The 18,172-nt window shown below is 40.9% G+C and overlaps 1 protein-coding gene across 4 annotated transcripts in view; it reads left to right on the forward strand.

Moving 5' to 3' along the window:
* The window catches only part of RAPGEF4 (Rap guanine nucleotide exchange factor 4), a 223,405-nt gene that overhangs the window by 108,410 nt on the left and 96,823 nt on the right, over window positions 1-18,172 (forward strand). For all 4 annotated transcript variants that reach the window (XM_074967602.1, XM_074967599.1, XM_074967600.1 and 1 more), the window contains 2 exons: window positions 12,384-12,456; window positions 13,789-13,853. In XM_074967602.1, the coding sequence (XP_074823703.1) occupies window positions 12,384-12,456; window positions 13,789-13,853 (138 nt within the window). The remainder of the gene's footprint in view (window positions 1-12,383; window positions 12,457-13,788; window positions 13,854-18,172) is intronic.

Below are 18,172 nucleotides of genomic sequence, written 5' to 3' on the forward strand. Positions count from 1 at the left end.
AGAACTTTCAGAGGTTTTGAGCAGTATCTTATTGGATGTTTATCTGGACCTATAGAAACCTCCCATCTGGCCTCAAAGCCATCTCACACATAGCCAGTCTTAACAGGCCTGGGTTCCTTCTAGTTGTCTGGTTCCTTGATTCACTCTCTTGTGTGTGAGGGGCACCAGTAAACATCCTTTCCCCAGTAGCACCATTAGGGGTAGATGGCAGGCCTGTTCCTCTATTTGGCATATTTGTAGGTCATCTCTCCCTTTTCCCTATCTCTCTTCCCGTGTTCCCTGAATTCCATTCACTCTCCATGGTGTTTCAGTTTTTCTCTCCTTCAGCCACCTGTGATGTCTACTTCTGGGGAACCCAATTCCTTTCAGTCTGCTTATCTTAGGGTTTTCCATAGCGTCCATCACCACAGGATGTTGATTCTTTCCATGTAAATTAGGTATGCATGGCAAGGCCCCTACCTGATTTCATGTGTTTCTGCTCATCTACCTTCTCTAGTAAAAGAGGCTCTGCTTAAGTTATACATTTTTTGCCTTTCCACAGCTTGCCTCAGTGGGTTTTCCCTCCTTCTTCCCAGTCTCCGAGACCTGCTTTCTTTCATTGCACCCTTTTATGATGGGGGCTGAAAATGCTATCGGGGCTGGGGAGAAACATGTGAAGCTGCCTACAGAGAAAAACACTTCAGGTAGGCTGAGAGCCTGCATCTAGTCATGCTGTTTCGAGCTGCACAGCAGTAGTGAGTGCAACAGCTTTAGGAGCTCAAATGGATAACTACAGTATAAATTAAATGTTTTCAGGCTGAGGAAGTTGCCTGGGTGGACTTGAGACAGAGGTCAAAAACTTGGGACTGCCCCATCCAAATCAGTACGGTTGGCAGTTACTGTGTAGGTTACAACACAATTTGGCTCTATTCATATGTTACAACACAGTTTAGCTGCAACCAGATTTAACCACCATTGTTAATGTTGGTTGCTTTGTAGTGTATAATGATAATACTTAGCATCTATTTACTCATTTACGTTTCTAGATTTTGAAGCCTTGAGGCCCAATACTGACAGGGCTGTATTACAAACAAACACATTAGAAGAAACTGCACTTCAGACTGCTCTCATAGGAGGATTCAAGCATGGTTTATCAGCATGGCTTCTAACTATGAATGCAGATGGTACAACCATGCTAGGGCTTAACCATGGTAGAAAATAGTTGAAATATGGTTGCAGCTTGTGAGCACTATTGTGGAAACACTCTGAGTGGCACTAATTACCCTGCAACCTATATAATGTTTGAGCGTGGTGGGCTCTGAGTCACATGAACTGGCAAGTTAACTTCAGTGGTGCTATAATAGTGACTGTGTTTTTGGTGTGAGGCCCAACCATTTCAGGATCCTCTTAAATAATACTTATCAGATTTTTTTGAGTTGTTTGTCAGTGTCACACTGTTCTCCATGCATTGGGCAGATCAAAGCATACACACAAAATTGCAATATAATTGTACAGTTTGTACTCAAGTGTTTGGTTTTTTTGCTTTGATTTTCCTATAGCATGTTGGGGTTTTGCAACAACATTGAGAGATATGCATAAACTGCTATTAAAGCTACTCATGTTATAATTAAAGTAATATTTTTAAAAAATCATTCTAGAAAAGATAATTCAGTGATCTGCCCTCGGAGGAAAACACATTTATATTTGCTTACTTGCACTTACCAAATAAACTCATTTTTGTTAGATATAATTGTCGCAGAAATTAGCTTCTCATTGTGGGATTACCTATCAAAAGAACTGAGATGATGATATAAGGGCTTCAGATGGCAAATGGTTTTTATGAGAGGTAAAAACTCAAGGTGAAGTCTTGTCCTATTGAACTCATCATGGGGTTTGCCATTGATTTCAATGATGATAGGATTTAACTCACAGTTTTCTTTCAGCTGAAAACAAGCTTGTTGAGGAACATTTCCCTGTTTGAGAGTTGTAAATACGAACACCAGTATTACACATCAGCTCACTCTGTTGATCTCTAGGGCTCTCGTGAGACCCCATGCACCATTTAAGTCCTACTGAAGTCCTATTTTTAGGATTTAAGTGCTGCATAGACCTTGTGCTGACTCTATAGAATTTCACTCTATAAGAGCACAACTTATACCTTCCACTTCAGCATGACTTTCACTGGATACTTTTAATTACCTCTCACTTTTGTTCAGACCAGCCCTCTTTTTCATAACTTTCAAGCACAGGCCTATTAAACATGTATATTGTCCTAACACATTTGGAAAGAGAACATTGTTGTCGTGGAACAAGAGTTTGGTTCAGAGAATGTTACGAACCTCTCCAATACACATTATTACCTTTTTTACATGCTACGCATGTGAGGAGAGCAGAAACAGTTGGGCATATTACAATAATAATACTTGCAATGCTTTCAAAATGCTTTCCAAACAAAATGCCCCTGTTAGGTATGTCGATGAGTGCTTTTCCACCCCCTTTTATACGTGTGGGGCAAATAGAGGCAGAGGTGTTAAGTGACTTGTTAAGGAATAGGGATGGAGTCAGTGTCACAATGAGATATAGGTTATGTAATGTACCTTGGGCATGATGATTGTTAAGGTTGGATGAAGAGTTAGGTCTCTTTACTGCGCTGTAGCGGTTATATTTTAAATAGTCATGTGATCAAGCTATGGTCATTCTTCCAAAAATTGGCATAAGTCAACACAGTATGCTCACATAGACGGCAAATCAGCTGCTGTCTTTTATTTCCCCAGCAGCTGGTACCAATATACACTTGGGGAGCCGGGACGGGGGGGACATAGTCAGGCTACTCAGTCTTAGTCTACCTTAGTCAACATTACTACTATTGAAAAAAGAGCAATATAAATTTTTCTTGCATAACTATATCCATGCCACTGGGATCTTGAAGTGGACCAGATCCTATACTCCATTGCTCTCTTGATGGATACAGAAGAGCATGAACATTAATTGAGAGTAGGATTTACCTAACAACTGTTATGAAATATAACAACAATATCATATTTACTATATTTATATTACCATCGTACCTAGGAGCACCAGGTAGGATAGGGCTCCATCGTGCTAGCCACGGTACATGTACACACACATAGTCCCTGATCTAAATCTAAGATTGCAAATGCCATATAGCTGTAGAGGAGACAGGATATGATCAAGTATATATAATTTTGAAATTTGAAAATACATACTTGATTTTTTAAATTGTATATTTTCACATAATGCCAGCTGTATGCCCATCTGTTCTTCATCTTATCCATAATTAAGGGGCTGATTTCTTATAGGTGTCTCAGCAGAAGAGCAATATGGAGGAGGAGTAGATAGAGGGGCAGATCCTCAGGTGATGTAAATTGCCACAGGCCCATTGAAGTCAGTGGGCCTGTGACACATTACACCAGCTGAGGATCTGCTCCAGGAAGGGTCAAATGGATCAGTTCAGGGAGGGGCTCCGTGTGTTAGACAGTGTAGTGTAGAAGGCAGCCCATAGATGTTTGTCAGGACCTGACAAATGCCAACCGCATCTAGTGGCACCTGTAGCCATATGCACGTTAAGTATGGTGTGTACCATTGGCAGTGGTGAGGAGGAGCGGCGCTGGTTGTCCCACGTTCAGGTTTGGCCCTGCTGGCCCTCCATCATGACCAGTGTTGGCAGAGCCAAAGCTAAGTGAGTGGTGTTGCAACCTGGTGCACGGGCGCAGCAGCGCCGCTCACATTTGGAGGGGCTGGCAAATCCAAGTGGCACTGCAACTGCTGTGCACTAGATTGCAGCACCACTCACTCAGTTTTCACCCCGCTGCGTATAATGCTGGAGAGCCGGTGGGGCCAAACCTGAGTGGCAGTGGGGCAGCCAATGCTGTTCCTCCTTGCCACTGCCATGGAGCCAGCTTCTGCAACATTGCCCCCTCCTCCCCCCTTGGAGGCCTACCCAACCTCTCCCCTCCTTCCAGCAGCCCGTGACACTGCTCCAGGGCAGGCTGGGCTGAAAAACAGGGGGGGGAGGCACTGGGGCCAGCAGCTGCAGCAGAGATAGCTCCATGGGATTGGCAGTGCGTACCATGTGAAAAATTTCTAGGGGTGCCCCTGGCCTCATCCACCTATTTGTTAGCTTCTCACAAGAGTCTCTGCACCTTCTTACAGGCTACCCAGCCACATCAAACTGACCTGTAAGACCACTTCTTCAGTACTCTCATCATTAAAGAAAAAGGAAAAAGGAACTGCACCTACCTAATGTCAAAAAGAACCCTTTTATATCCAACAGATTGAGGAAATTGTTCCAGAATAGCTCCCCCCTGTGAGAATTGGACCCTGGCAATATTGTCAGACTTGGCGAGATCTAAGGTGTTCTGCTGAGTTAGTGCTGTGCATGGGACTGAAAGGATGACCATTGTCAGAAAAACGATTATGTTAAAACAGCACTTTCTGACTGAATAGTTCTGCTCTGTGTGTGTTTTCAAGTCATATCTGTTGATTTCACCGTTAAAAACATAGTTTTACAATTGTTAGCACTCAAGAACAGCTTGAAGAGGGAGATAGATACTGTTCTGCTGCTGCATCATTCAGAACATTTCCAGCCAGGCTGTGATTTGCAGAATCTTTACAAGTGATAATAGAAGAGGCAGAAAGAACACAGCTTGATTTTCAGATACTGGGTTAAGATTGCAGCCAGGGCACTTAGAGAAATCATTATCTGATTTGTCTATTGAACAAATTCAGTATGAAGATCATTGAGAGAGAATATATATGGAATCCCATAATGTTCTTTTTATAGGTACTTTCTACTTGAACTGCACTTTAAAGATATTTAGTTGTAACTTACTGAATATAAGTAAACGATTTATGCCACAGTTTCAGAAGTATAGTGAAAGAATACATGATGTAAATGGGTCATTTGTTTTCCTTTATATATTTTTTTCTGCCCTCATTTGAGCATGCACAGTCCCCCTCAAATTCATTTACTGAGTGGATTCCTCTAGGAAACAGAATTAAACATGCTGAGTTTAGAACCAGAGAGCCACATGATGTCATTTCTATTATTTAAATTAGATGGAGCAGAGTAGAGCTGAGTAATTTGTTTAATCATTGCTCATGCATTAATTTCCTGGGAGCTGATTTTTTACAGTGCACTTTTATCTAGAATTTATATCTCTTAGCCACGTCTCTTATTTGGCATGATTTCAATGATCTGGGCACATTTTTCTTCTTGACTTAAACCCAAGGATCAAGCAAATTGTGATCAAGCAAATTCTGCACACAAAGGTTTTCAAGCACAGTAAATTGATTTAAGGAGGAATGTGGCAGAAAAAAATGTGTCCCCAAGACACAGAAGTGAAATAAAAGCTAAAGCGAATTTGATTAGAACCAAGCTGAAAACATTTTGGAAAGTGGTAAATAAACAATGAAAAATGTGCAAGATTTACTTTGTGTATACATGGTGCAATATGTACTGGGTTAATTCTGGGATCAGAAGTCAACTGACTTTTGGCCTTGAGGTTTTGTGAGTAGCACTGACATATTTAGAGAACATTTGAATAGAAAAATGTCTGTTTTGTACTTGTCCAATAAAACATTTTAGTATCACTTTTTATTCATTCTCTTTCTGCACTTCAGGAAAAATATGTTTATCTTTACTTGTTGCCTTATTATTTTCATTTAATTTAGTCTCCATTTTCCTTTCTAATTTTTTTAAATTATTTTAGAAAATACTTGAATTTCATTGTATTGGCTGCATGGTAGATACGCTAGTATTTAGGAATATATAGTATATTTTAAAACCACTGTCCAACATGTCCAACAAATCATGTATGTATGTAGTTTATGTACCTAGCTTCCTTTTGTACTGACATAAAAATACTTCTGATTATCCCATAGTACAGTGTATCCGCTCCATAACTCGTGACTAAACATTGAGTACTTTGATATGCAGTGTGGTGACAGAATAATGTGAAATACTTATTGTATCTTATTTTATTACCATCCAATAGCTGCTTTGTATTTGTGAACAACGTTCAAACTATTTTCATTAGGTTCTCTTGACTGTAGGTCACATGGATACTACCGGAAGATGGAATTTTTATCGGCCAATTGGATTCTGTTATGATGTGTGCTGTTTAATAGATGTCTATAAGTAATGGAATGACACAGATTAATCCTCCCCTTTGGAGATATGAGAAAAATTAAATTCAGACAGATATTTTTCAAAAGCACATTTTAGAGTGAAATCCACACAAGAATCCCTATTTATTTCTTACATGCCTGGGTTACTTCCTTTGCCACTGCCTTGAAGCCCCATTTAAGGGAGCATCAAGCGTGTGGTGTGAACAGTTTTTCGTGCTGGAATCAATTTTGCTGTAAAGATCAATTTTTAAATAAAGTCTAAATTCCTTAATCAGTAGGTGAAGTTTTGGACCGTTGATGCTGAGGAACCCGAGTTGCTTCACTTCCTGAAAGTTTGCCCTTATCTGAATAGTTTTTTCAGGTGCTTATCACCACTCCAATTTAGATTGGGTTAACATCTGAATCAGTCATGGCAGTAGTAGTAGTGATATTATTGCAACCTCAGTCAAGGATTTACTTTCCAATAATAAATAGCCTTTGGGCAAGTCCTTTTTATGCCATTCAATTAAGTGGCATTGACTTGCAGTGTGGGTTTTTTTTTTTTTTCTATCTGAGCTTGCACTTACACTTACTAATTACCTTAATATACTGAGCAGGCAATATCTTAAATCGGAATCATGCCAGTGAGTTTTCTGCAAGTCTCAGAACATAATATTGTACAAATGTGAATTTGTCATACGGTTTTTCTTTAGGAACATGCGTTGTATAGAAAGTGAGAAAATGCCTAATGTTCCTGCATGGCTTTATCAGAATCTGCTGATGAATGCAATGTTATCACAGAATATGCAGAAATGTTAGGCCATTTATCCATATGGTAAAAGTTTTGTTTTTGAAAAGAATGATCTGTGCTTGGTGTTATAGTAAGAAGGGGGACTTAACGCATCTCGTTTGGCTATTCTCCATCATTCAGGATAGTTTTGGAGAAAATTCAGGTTCTGTATGAACACAGGAAGTAGCAACATACCATATAAGCCTGAATCATTTGTTTTACCTGATACGAGCAGTATGACCAAAGCTCAGAAAAAGCATTTTTTGAGGGCATCGGTACTGATCAAATATTTATTGTATTAAAAAATAGACTCAGGCTAGATTTTTGAATATGATCGGGCCCTTTTGTGCCATTCAGGAACCAGATTGTGCTTGAAAATTGCCAACAGAGAATTCCCCTGATGGAAAGGAACTCCCACTGACATAAAGCTGGTGGAGCCAGTTCCACCAACTCCAGTGTAGAGCTCCACTCCGCTGAGACCAATTGCTAGGGGGCTCCAGTCAGGGCAGCACTGGCATAGATTGACCCGCCACGTTAAGGAATTTTAACCAGCTCCTGTTGCTCACCTGTACGGAGCCTGAATATAGCTGACTAATATAAAGTAATGAGTAAATCTGGAGAAGATTTCAAAGAGTAAGAAAGATACTTAGTTGAGGATTTGATCTTTCGTTTCTGAACCTGTGGACTGGGTTACACGCACATGCACATGTGCACACCCCCCCCCGAGCCCCCCCAACCACCCCATTTTTGAACAGTTGCTTCTCTGCTGCATCCTCCCCTTGCCAGGGCTGGCCAGCAGAGAAGCAAATGGGGCAGGAAGGACCTTGGAGGTTTGGGATTAATGGGAAATACCTTGTCTAAACTCCACAGATCTTCAGCCAGGCAGACAGAGCAACTCTCCCTCCCTGGCCAATTCGGTACCTATTGGCTTCTATCCAATACCTGAACTCTGTATTTTTCGCCTTTTGTCAATCCAAGCAGCAGTAATAGTTCCTGTTTTGGTGCATAATGTGTGGCTCATACTGGAATGAGGAACATACCAGGTAGGGTGATTGTTCCCCAGTTCCATTCTTTCCCCTGTGATGTATGCACCTCTGTGTTGATTAGAGCTGAGCTTCTTCATAGTTCTTGTGGAACAGACAGAGGCAGCTGTGTGCAGCAGAATTTGCCATCAGCATGACCCCTGTTCGCAGGACTTTTGTGGCTCTGCTTCCCTTTACATATTATAAAGCAATGGGGAGGGGGAGCAAATAGAGGATCTTTTACTTAGACACGTCGTTAAAGATCAAATGATTTTATTTGTAGTTTTTGTACTAGTTTGCTTGTAGTTTGCTTATCATGCGTCCTTTCCATTCTTTGGCTTCAGAGGTTTGCAACAGAAAAGGGAAGGGAGTGGGTGCTAATTTAGCACATTTTATCCTCCAGGCATCCCCAAATAGTTCCCAATCACTGTCCTTCCAAATAGCATTGAATGAGCTTGCAAAGAATTTATGTTGGCACTAAAAATAAACAAACCTCTTTCTAAAAGCTGTTATGTAAGAGTCTTTGCCAAATTATGTTAATGCTGTGGAAGGAAATCTAGTTATAATGAAAACATAATTTGAAACCAGCAGCCAAGTAGCACTGAACACGATCCAACTAACAGTGTGTGGGGGATGCTCTGAAAAGCATGGCTTGTGTGTGTCTTTAAAAACTGTAACCATGTGAAAATTCACTAGCATCATACCCCCCAACCTCCCATTCTGAAGAATATGTTGTCCTCCTTAGTTTTCCCACAATGTTTGCATTTTAAAACTCTCCTTTGCTTAAGGAGATAAAAGTGTCAGGTTTAATTTTCTCTACGGCATGGACGTTATGGAAGTGCTGTAAGAAACCTGTAAGAAAAAACTGTCTTTATTATTGATGCTAATCTGCAGGGTCCTGAATTGCACAGAAAATGCAGGGAGGGTCTAATCTATAAACTGTTCCATCATGGAGTTTGTAAATTCGTAGATTTAGAAAGTGTAATGAAGACACGATGAATAGGTCACTGAGTGTAGCTTGAAAACCTGCTGTCATGTTGGTTTTACAGATTTTCAAGGCTCCTAGTAATAAGCAGGCTGCTGGTGATTTGAAAGCTACTGTTGCCTTTTGTAAGACACTTTTTCTTAGGGCTCGTACCACAAATGGAATGCATTCTAAAAAATCTTCTGTAAATATTTGGTTCTTTTAATCAGCGGGATCATTGCAAATGTTCCCAAGCAGAGCACTTTTGTTTATCGCATTTTCTTTTTATTTACAGACATGGCAGTAACAAGCTAGGTCTTGCATTGAATATTGTATTTTCCTCATTATCTCAGCTTTGAAAGATGGCATGCTTGGGACTCCATTACTCACCCTGATATTGTGAATCTTTACGCAGCCTATCCTTAGCACACACGCTTCCTCAGCATGGGATAATCTAACCTCTCTGTGAGTAAATGTCCTTTGGCATTAATTTTGACTGAGGGAAGGCTCCTTTTTAGTTACATTGAGTCATATTCACCCAAAGCCAATACAAAGTGGCATGAATTGCACCTCCTTGTGGCAGCCTGCACCTCAGGTGGGAGGATTATTCTGACAGGAAAGCACTGATGATACTGATGCCTGCCTTCTCTCAAGCTGTCTGCTGTAGGGGGGGAGGGCAGCTTTAGTTTCTACTCAGGCCCCTAAAGTTGTTTAGAGTACAGATTTCTAAGGGGAGGCAGTGAATCAGTGCCTCCCCCGTAATGTTGACTTTACTGCATTGCTGTACTGTTCCCCTGAGCAGGCCCACCCCAGTGCAATGGGAGGGTCTTCTAGAGGCATAAATCCGACTATCTGCCTTTCAAGCTTTGTGTCTTGTTTGCTGTGGCTTCCTCTGGAACACTGGGCTGCATATGGCTATGGCTGCACATAAGCAAGGAAGACAGTGAATGATTTTCCAAAGTTTAAGCATTGTGAACCCAAATAATTAAGCAAATAATATCAGAGCTGAGCTGAAATATTGGACCTCTTATGCTGCTAGAGACCATCTATGAAGTTTAGGGGTGCTTAGAACTGGGGTTGTGTTTTAAATAATGGTAGGTTTCTATAGCACAGAAAGCCACATGGGATTCCAGCAGCCCTAACATATCAGCTCACTGTGGTGTTGGGTATCACTGGTTGCTTGTGTGTGATTATATCTCTCCCTTTGTGGCTGACCCTAGCAATTATAAAGGCTAGTTACATACCACAGCAAAGAGTTCTCAACAGAAGTGTAAAACTTGCACTTTTGGTGCTGAAGGTTGACTGCCCGCTGACAGCATTAGTGTCTGTGTGTATGTGGCTGTGGTTCATTAAGAGTTCTCTAGGTATTTTTCACTGAGTTAGTCCCAAATCATTTTTGGAAATGACGTATATTACCTGTTTGCTTTCATAAGCAGGGTAAGTCAGGAAGCATATTAAAGAATTAGCCAGAGAACAAACTACAGTGCTGCAGTTGACAAGGAACATGATGTGATGGTGAGAAATGCACATTTTTTAAAAACTAAGGGCAAAATTCTTTTCTCTGCTGCTCTCTGTGGGTCTCTTAGTGTTGTCATTGGAAGTTTCATACACAGGACGAGCTGAATGTGGCATGCAGAATAGATACACAATATGGAAGAGAGGAGAATTTTGTAAGGGTTAACGCCCCAGGAATACTTAGTTATGATTGCAAATATTTTGCTTCTCATAGTTTGTAGGTGGCTTATGGGTGAGGTTTAAATGATATATTACTAAGCTTTTAGTGTGTAATAATTTGTCTAAAAATAGGGTTGGGTTATTAAGATGAATATACCAGTTTGTAGCTCTTGTTACCGTTTAGAATACAAGGCGTTCATTCTTTTAGTGCCAGAACTAATGGCATTTTTATGTCCAATTCCACACAGAAGAAATTTTGAAAAAGTAATTCAGGCATCCATTAAAATCCAGCAGACAGCATAGTTAAAGCAAATACATCAAGCCAGTCCCACAGGGCGAAGAATGAGCCTTTTTAATTAAAATGGTATTATGAGAGAAGTTTTGTGGTTCAGTTGTTAATGTATACTTAGTTGACATCAACATGCATTTAAACTAGTTATTTTGTTCAAATTCAACTCAGTGCACACATAGCCAGGCTAAAAGATACATCCCACCCTATGAATTAGGGTTACTATCCCCTTGGGTACAAGCCGATTGCCTGCCCATTCCAAAACTTTACCCTTAAGCATGACAGCACTATATGATTGAAAACAAAACTGCCTGTATGTATTCCCTATGGTTTTGTATTAAATAGGACAATTTTTCCCATAGTATTATTTCCCAGGTTAGTGGGAGTTACTTAAATCCCAGACAGCAAGTTACATAAGCTTTGAGTGCTACTGATCATGTCTACACTGTATTAGTATTCACTGAAGAACAATATAAATTACTGTATACCAGTTATGATTGTATAGCTTACAGTGATGTAGTGGGCACTATTTTCATCAATCCAAAGTTCAGACTGTTACTGCAGTTTAAATATTGAAACAGTGTATTAATGTGTTTACTATGCTTTTTGTGGTTTTGGAATCTGCTGTTTATTTAATGGAATGGAATAATTAATTCAGAATTATCACCCTCAATTTACAGTTTGTTGGGACCTATATTTTATACTGTGTCTAGCCTAAAAACTGTAGGCAAGATAATAATATGCAGTACAAAAATTCTTACTGATGTACACTATATTAATTCTTCACACAATGCACAGTCACCCTGTGGAACTCATTGTGATGGGATGTTGTGAAGTCAAAAGTATAACTGACTTCAAAAAAGAATTAGATAGGTTCATGGAGAATAAGTCTATTGTTGGCTATCAGCCAAGATGGTCAGGGACACAACCCTGTGCTCTGGACGTCTCTAAACATCTGACTGCTACAAGTTGAGACTGGATGACAGGGGTGGATCACTCTATATAGTGCCCTGTTCTGTTCGCTCCCTCTGAATGATCTGGCACTGGCCATGGCAGGAAGACAAGATACTGGGTTAGATGGACCATTGGTCTGACCCAGTATAGCCATTCTTATATTTTCTTAATTAGTGGCCTTCCCTTCTCCCTCTAAGATAAAACAGCTTGTTAAATTTGGTTTAATTTCAAGCAAGCCTTACAAAAAGGTGCATAAACACTCATGTGTCACACTTCTGTGTACTATATTAACTTATCTTGGAAATCATATACTCTGGGTGGGTCAGGAAGGGAGGTGAGTGGAAATGCATTATGACTTTTGATGAAGCCAGTGCAGTGAACACAGATCAAAAGAGCAAGCACTTGTTTTAAACGATAAAGCGTTTATTATAGCTTTAAGATAGGGCATTTCTCACTGGCCATTAATATACAGCTCAGGTGCATGTGAAGCACAAGAGAGCAGACCTCATGAATGCAAACATCACATCACCCAACGAATGGAATGTATATCTATATCTTATTGAATTTTTCACTGTTTTTCAGAAATATCGACAGTATATGTCAGGACTTCTGGCTCCTCCTTATGGTGTTATGGAAACTGGCTCTAACAATGACAGTAAGTAAAAATATATATGTATTTGAAAATCAGTTTTAAAAAAGTCCCTCCTCTTTAGATATTGGAGTTTTGTTCTCTTTAAGCATTGCAATGCATGATCTTTTTTTAGTGTGGGCAAGAAGCGGTGTCAGTGTCCACCGTAAAAAAAAAAAAAAAAAAAAAAAGTGATGGTGTGCCCCAGCTTTCTTTCTTTTACCTACCCATTTTTCAGCTGATGGCAGTGAGAAGTGGGGGATAGCCTGGCACAATTACCTACTACACACCAGTCAATTTGAGGACTGCATTCAGTTTTTGTATTAAGTGCTGAGGGCAATATTTCCAAACGTGTGCCTATCTAGGTACCTAAATTCACACTTAGATATCTAAATTGAAATCATAGAATCATAGACTTTAAGGTCAGAAGGGACCATTTTGATCGTCTAGTCTGACCTCCTGCACAACGCAGGCCACAGAATCTCGCCCACCAATTCCTGTAACAAACACCTAATTTATGTCTGAACTACTGAAGTCCTCAAATTGTGGTTTAAAGATTTCAAGGTGCAGAGAATCCTCCAGCAAGTGACCCGTGCCCCACGCTGCAGAGGAAGGCGAAAACCCCCCAGGGCCTCTGCCAATCTGCCCTGGGGGAAAATTCCTTCCCGACCCCAAATATGGCAATCAGCTGAACCCTGAGCATGTGGGAAATGAAGTCTTTGGGAGCTGTAGATGCTCAGCACTTCTGAAAATCAAGAACGTTTATTTAGGTGCCTGAATATGGATGTAGGATGTCTAACTTTAGTTGCTCAAATTTGCTAATGTTGTCCAGTACATTTATACATTTGGTATATTTGTTGTATCTGCAGTGCTCATTGCTGCGTTCCATGGGATTCATATGATGTCTTAACACAGAACATTTTTCTAAAGAAACACATACCAATATGTTATGTTTTATAGAAAAATTGGTTGTTATGGGCCGTGCTATTTTTTTTTATAAATATTAAAACACAGTTTTATGTGAGTTTTATATCTGAGTTTTATGTGTGCCCAGCCAAATGCCCATGTACAGTCTTGAAATCTTAAAATTGGAGGAGGCCTGCTTAACCTGCTGATACACGTAGGATTTACACATTTTTTATTCTTAATGGGCATTTCATCTTTACAGCCTTCGTATGTAGGTAGGAAGTACATTTTTCATTTCAAACTTACTCTAACTTACTAAACCTCATAAGTAAATGCACATGTACTCAAACTGCTAAGACCCTTCTAATTTTTTTATTACTTTCATGAATGGCTGCTTTAGTATTTAGAGAATGCACAATATGCTGTATTGATGTATTTCCTGTTTTCTTTTAGGGATGCCTGACAAGGAGAATATGTCTAGCAATACTCTTTGTCCAGTATCTAAAAACTGTAATAAGGTAAATCACACATCATTCTTCACTACTTTGAAAATAAAAAAGAATAAATATAGCATTAAATTGGAAAAACAGCAAAACAATTAAAAGGGATGGGGGGAAAGATCCCAGTCCTGCAAAGGCTTAAAACACATGTGTAACTATTGCACGTGGAAAATCCCACGCTATAAGTGGGCTTTAGTCTTTGCAGGATCAAAGAGCAGTGGCTGAACTTTTCTCTCTCTCATTCCTGGTCCAGGACTAGGACAGGAAAAAAAAAGTCTGTTATCTCAAATATCGTCAGCTACTGTTGAAGTTGGTGACAGCTGGTACCTGGATAGAACTTCACATCTGGGGCTCATCTCTATAATAAAGTCACAGGGATGAAAGTGTGAGGGTGAAATGCATCCCTGTGAAGCGGGCCAGTGCAAGCCAAGATACCATTATAGTCCTAATTCAGACCTGTTTTGAGGATTTAAGTGGGTCTTACGTAATGCATAGCCTTTGTACTGTCCCCTTGCACAGGGCTGAATTTTACCTTATCTGCACAGAATAGCTGTAATCCCAATTCCCTCTCAGAAAGTGCTTCTCTGCCTTCATACTAACCAATTGGAACACACATACGATAATTTATGAGTAATGCTGTCTGGGTTTAAAATAACCACAATAGCAGGAAGAAATAATAGTCTCAGGGTCTGTTCCTGCTGTGGCCTGGGTGGGAGAGTTACAGGGATATTTAATGTTGCTTGGATGTTTTTCTTTCTGGACATAGTAGTTTAAAATGATTCATTTACTTTGTATTTAAAAAAATTAAAGAATTTTTAAGTGGACATTGGAAACCTCTCGACAGCAGATAAAGCAAAAGAATACTTTAGTCCATTTCATTCATGTGAATATAACTAATTCAAAAAGAACAGGAGTACTTATGGCACCTTAGAGACTAACAAATTTATCTGAGCATAAGCTTTCGTGGGCTACAGCCCACTTCATCGGATGCATGCAGTGGAAAATACAGTAGGACGATTTTATATACACAGAGAATATGAAACAATGGGTGTTACCATACACCCTATAACGAGAGTGATCAGTTAAGGTGAGCTATTACCAGCAGGAGAGAAAAAAAAAATCTTGATAATCAAGATGGGTCATTTCCAGCAGTTGACAAGAACATGTGAGGAACAGTAGGGGGAAAAAATAAACATGGGAAAATAGTTTTACTTTGTGTAATGACCCATCCACTCCCAGTCTTTATTCAAGCCTAATTTAATGGTGTGCAGTTTGCAAATTAATTCCAATTCAGCAGTCTCTCGTTGGAGTCTGGTTTTGAAGTTTTTTTTGTTGTAATATTGCGACTTTTAGGTCTGTAATCGAGTGACCAGAGAGATTGAAGTGTTCTCCGACTGGTTTTTGAATGTTATAATTCTTGACGTCTGATTTGTGTCCATTAATTCTTTTACGTAGAGACTGTCCGGTTTGGCCAATGTACATGGCAGAGGGGCATTGCTGACACATGTTGGCATATATCACATTGGTAGATGTGCAGGTGAACGAGCCTCTGATAGTGTGGCTGATGTGATTAGGCCCTATGATGGTGTCCCCTGAATAAATATGTGGACACAGTTGGCAATGGACTTTGTTGCAAGGATAGGTTCCTGGGTTAGTGTTTTTGTTGTGTGGTTGCTGGTGAGTATTTGCTTCAGGTTGTGGGACTGTCTGTAAGCAAGGACTGACCTGTCTCCCAAGATCTGTGAGACTGATGGGTCGTCCTTCAGGATAGGTTGTAGATCCTTGATGATGCATTGGAGAGGTTTTAGTTGGGGGCTGAAGGTGACGGCTAGTGACGTTCTGTTACTTTCTTTGTTGGGCCTGTCCTGTAGTAGGTGACTTCTGGGTACTCTTCTGGCTCTGTCAATCTGTTTCTTCACTTCAGCAGGTGGGTATTGTAGTTGTAAGAACGCTTGATAGAGATCTTGTAGGTGTTTGTCTCTGTCTGAGGGGTTGGAGCAAATGCGGTTGTATCGTAGAGCTTGGCTGTAGACAATGGATTGTGTGGTGTGGTGTGGATGAAAGCCGGAGGCATGTAGGTAAGTATAGCAGTCAGTAGGTACTATTTCCCCTTGTTTATATTTCCCCCTACTGTTCCTCACACGTTCTTGTCAATTGCTGGAAATGGCCCATCTTGATTATCCCTACAAAAGGGGTTTTTTTCTCTCCTGCTGGTAATAGCTCACCTTAACTGATCACTCTCATTATAGGGTGTATGGTAACACCCAATGTTTCATGTTCTCTGTGTATATAAAATTGTCCTACTGTATTTTCCACTGTATGCATCCGATGAAGTGAGCTGTAGCCCACGAAAGCTTATGCTCAAATAAATTTGTTAGTCTCTAAGGTGCCACAAGTACTCCTGTTCTTTTTGTGGATACAGACTAACACGGCTGCTACTCTGAAATAATTCAAAAAGGAAAGCATTTGTTCTTACTTGTTCACTTCCACCTCTCCCTGTCTGCCTGTCCCTCTTCCTCAGAGATAGTGACCTTTCTTAATCATGTCTTTTAGCCTTTATTAAGCATACAGACACTACTGCATACGCAGTTCCTTTTTCCGCTCTGTTATTCACTAACAGCATAACACTTCCTGACCCAGCCTTATCCTGCATGAAAATTAACACTTTTCCATGAACTTATTAATAGTAATCCTACGCACTCTGATAGCACCTTCCATTCTAAAAGATTTCTAAAAACATTTATGAATTAAGGTCACAACACCTCTGTGAGGCATGATCATCTCCATTCTACATATGAGGAAACTCAGGCACAGAGAGGCTAGGTGACATACTTGGGACCACACAGGAAGTCGATAGAGTTGAAGCGAAGTAGTAGAGCGGAAGTTCACTTGTGGAATCCCACAAGGATCGATGCTCTCTCCTGTCCTATTCAATGATCTGCATGCAGCCACTAGGTAAATATGTACTCAGGTGCCAGCAATATGCAGATGTCACACAGCTCTACCTATCTTTCACCACATATGGGTGGATGAGATCAGCTCATGGATGAGATGAACTGGCTAAAACTGAACCCAAGCAAGACACAGGTGATGCTGGTGGGCAAAGGAAAGCATCTGGAAGGTTTGCAGCAATGGTGCAGTCACTTTTGGTTGAAGATACACATCCACAATTGGTCAATTCAGTCCATAGTTTAGGAAGGCTCCTGGATTCCTCACTGCTGCTAAGCTTTCACATAGCAGCATCTGTGAGTAATGCTTTCTACTGTCTCCAGTTGGCTAGGAGACACCATCACATTCCTGCAAATGATGACCACACCTTTGTCACCTCTTGGCTGGCCTACAGAAATACAATATACCTGAGCATAAAGCCTTCAGCACTATGATGGCCTTCGCTCATGGGGAGCATTGCCTCGTAGTCTGGGCTTAGGCCCTTCAAACTGCAGAGGCGGGGTTTGGTAGGGGAGCCCAGGCCCTCCACTCCACCAGACTCCAGCTCAGGGCCCTGTGAGGCCTATTAAAGGTCTGACACCTGGGAAATCTTAAGGCTGCCCTCCCTGAGCCACTTACTGTTATCCCAGGATTGTCCAAAATTCGCCGTCTGTGGCAAGGAGATGTGCCAGGAGGTCAGCTTACCGCTTGGCGCCTCTTGTGGCCATGCATGGTGTGGGGGCTCCTCCTCAGGGTGGCAGCTGTCTCGTCTGGTGGCTTTGCCCTGGGCCAGGTCAGTACTCAGTCTCTCCCCTGCTAGGTTAGTCCATAGACAAAAAAAGGGGAATTTAATGCAAACAAACTGAGTCTATAAGAGAGAGAGGGGAATGCATCCCCTCAGGGAGTATCTGCAGCAGGTAGGGTTGCCAACCTTCCAGGATTAGTCTGGAGTCTCCAGGAATTAAAGATTAATCTTTAATTAAAGATTGTCGTGTGATGAAATCTCCAGGAATATATCCAACCAAAAATTGGCAACCCTAGTAGAGTCTCTCTTCCCTCAGGGAGGCACCTTTGGGCAGTTGTTGTAGGGAGAGATCCAGTTTTCCCCTTAGCTTTTTTCTCAGGAGCTGTGAGTTGCAGGTCCAATCTCTTTCCTGGCCTGCTCTCAAGTGAGCTGTTCTGCTCCCTTTTAGCTCCTCCTTCAATCCATGCATCTCTTGCAGGTGTGGCGGGGTGGGGCTGGCTAAGCCCAGAGCAGCTCAGTAACCCTCTGTTACCATTGTGGAGTTTGTGTACCCTATCACAAGCTCTTAGGAAATTCCACTCGGTCCAGAATGCTGCAGCTACTCTCCTCAGCAACACAGACTACTGTGAACACATCAAACCTGTCCTCCACACGCTACACTGGC

This window comes from Natator depressus, chromosome 11, assembly GCF_965152275.1.
Source record: "Natator depressus isolate rNatDep1 chromosome 11, rNatDep2.hap1, whole genome shotgun sequence".
In the NCBI taxonomy this organism is placed as follows: domain Eukaryota; kingdom Metazoa; phylum Chordata; order Testudines; family Cheloniidae; genus Natator; species Natator depressus.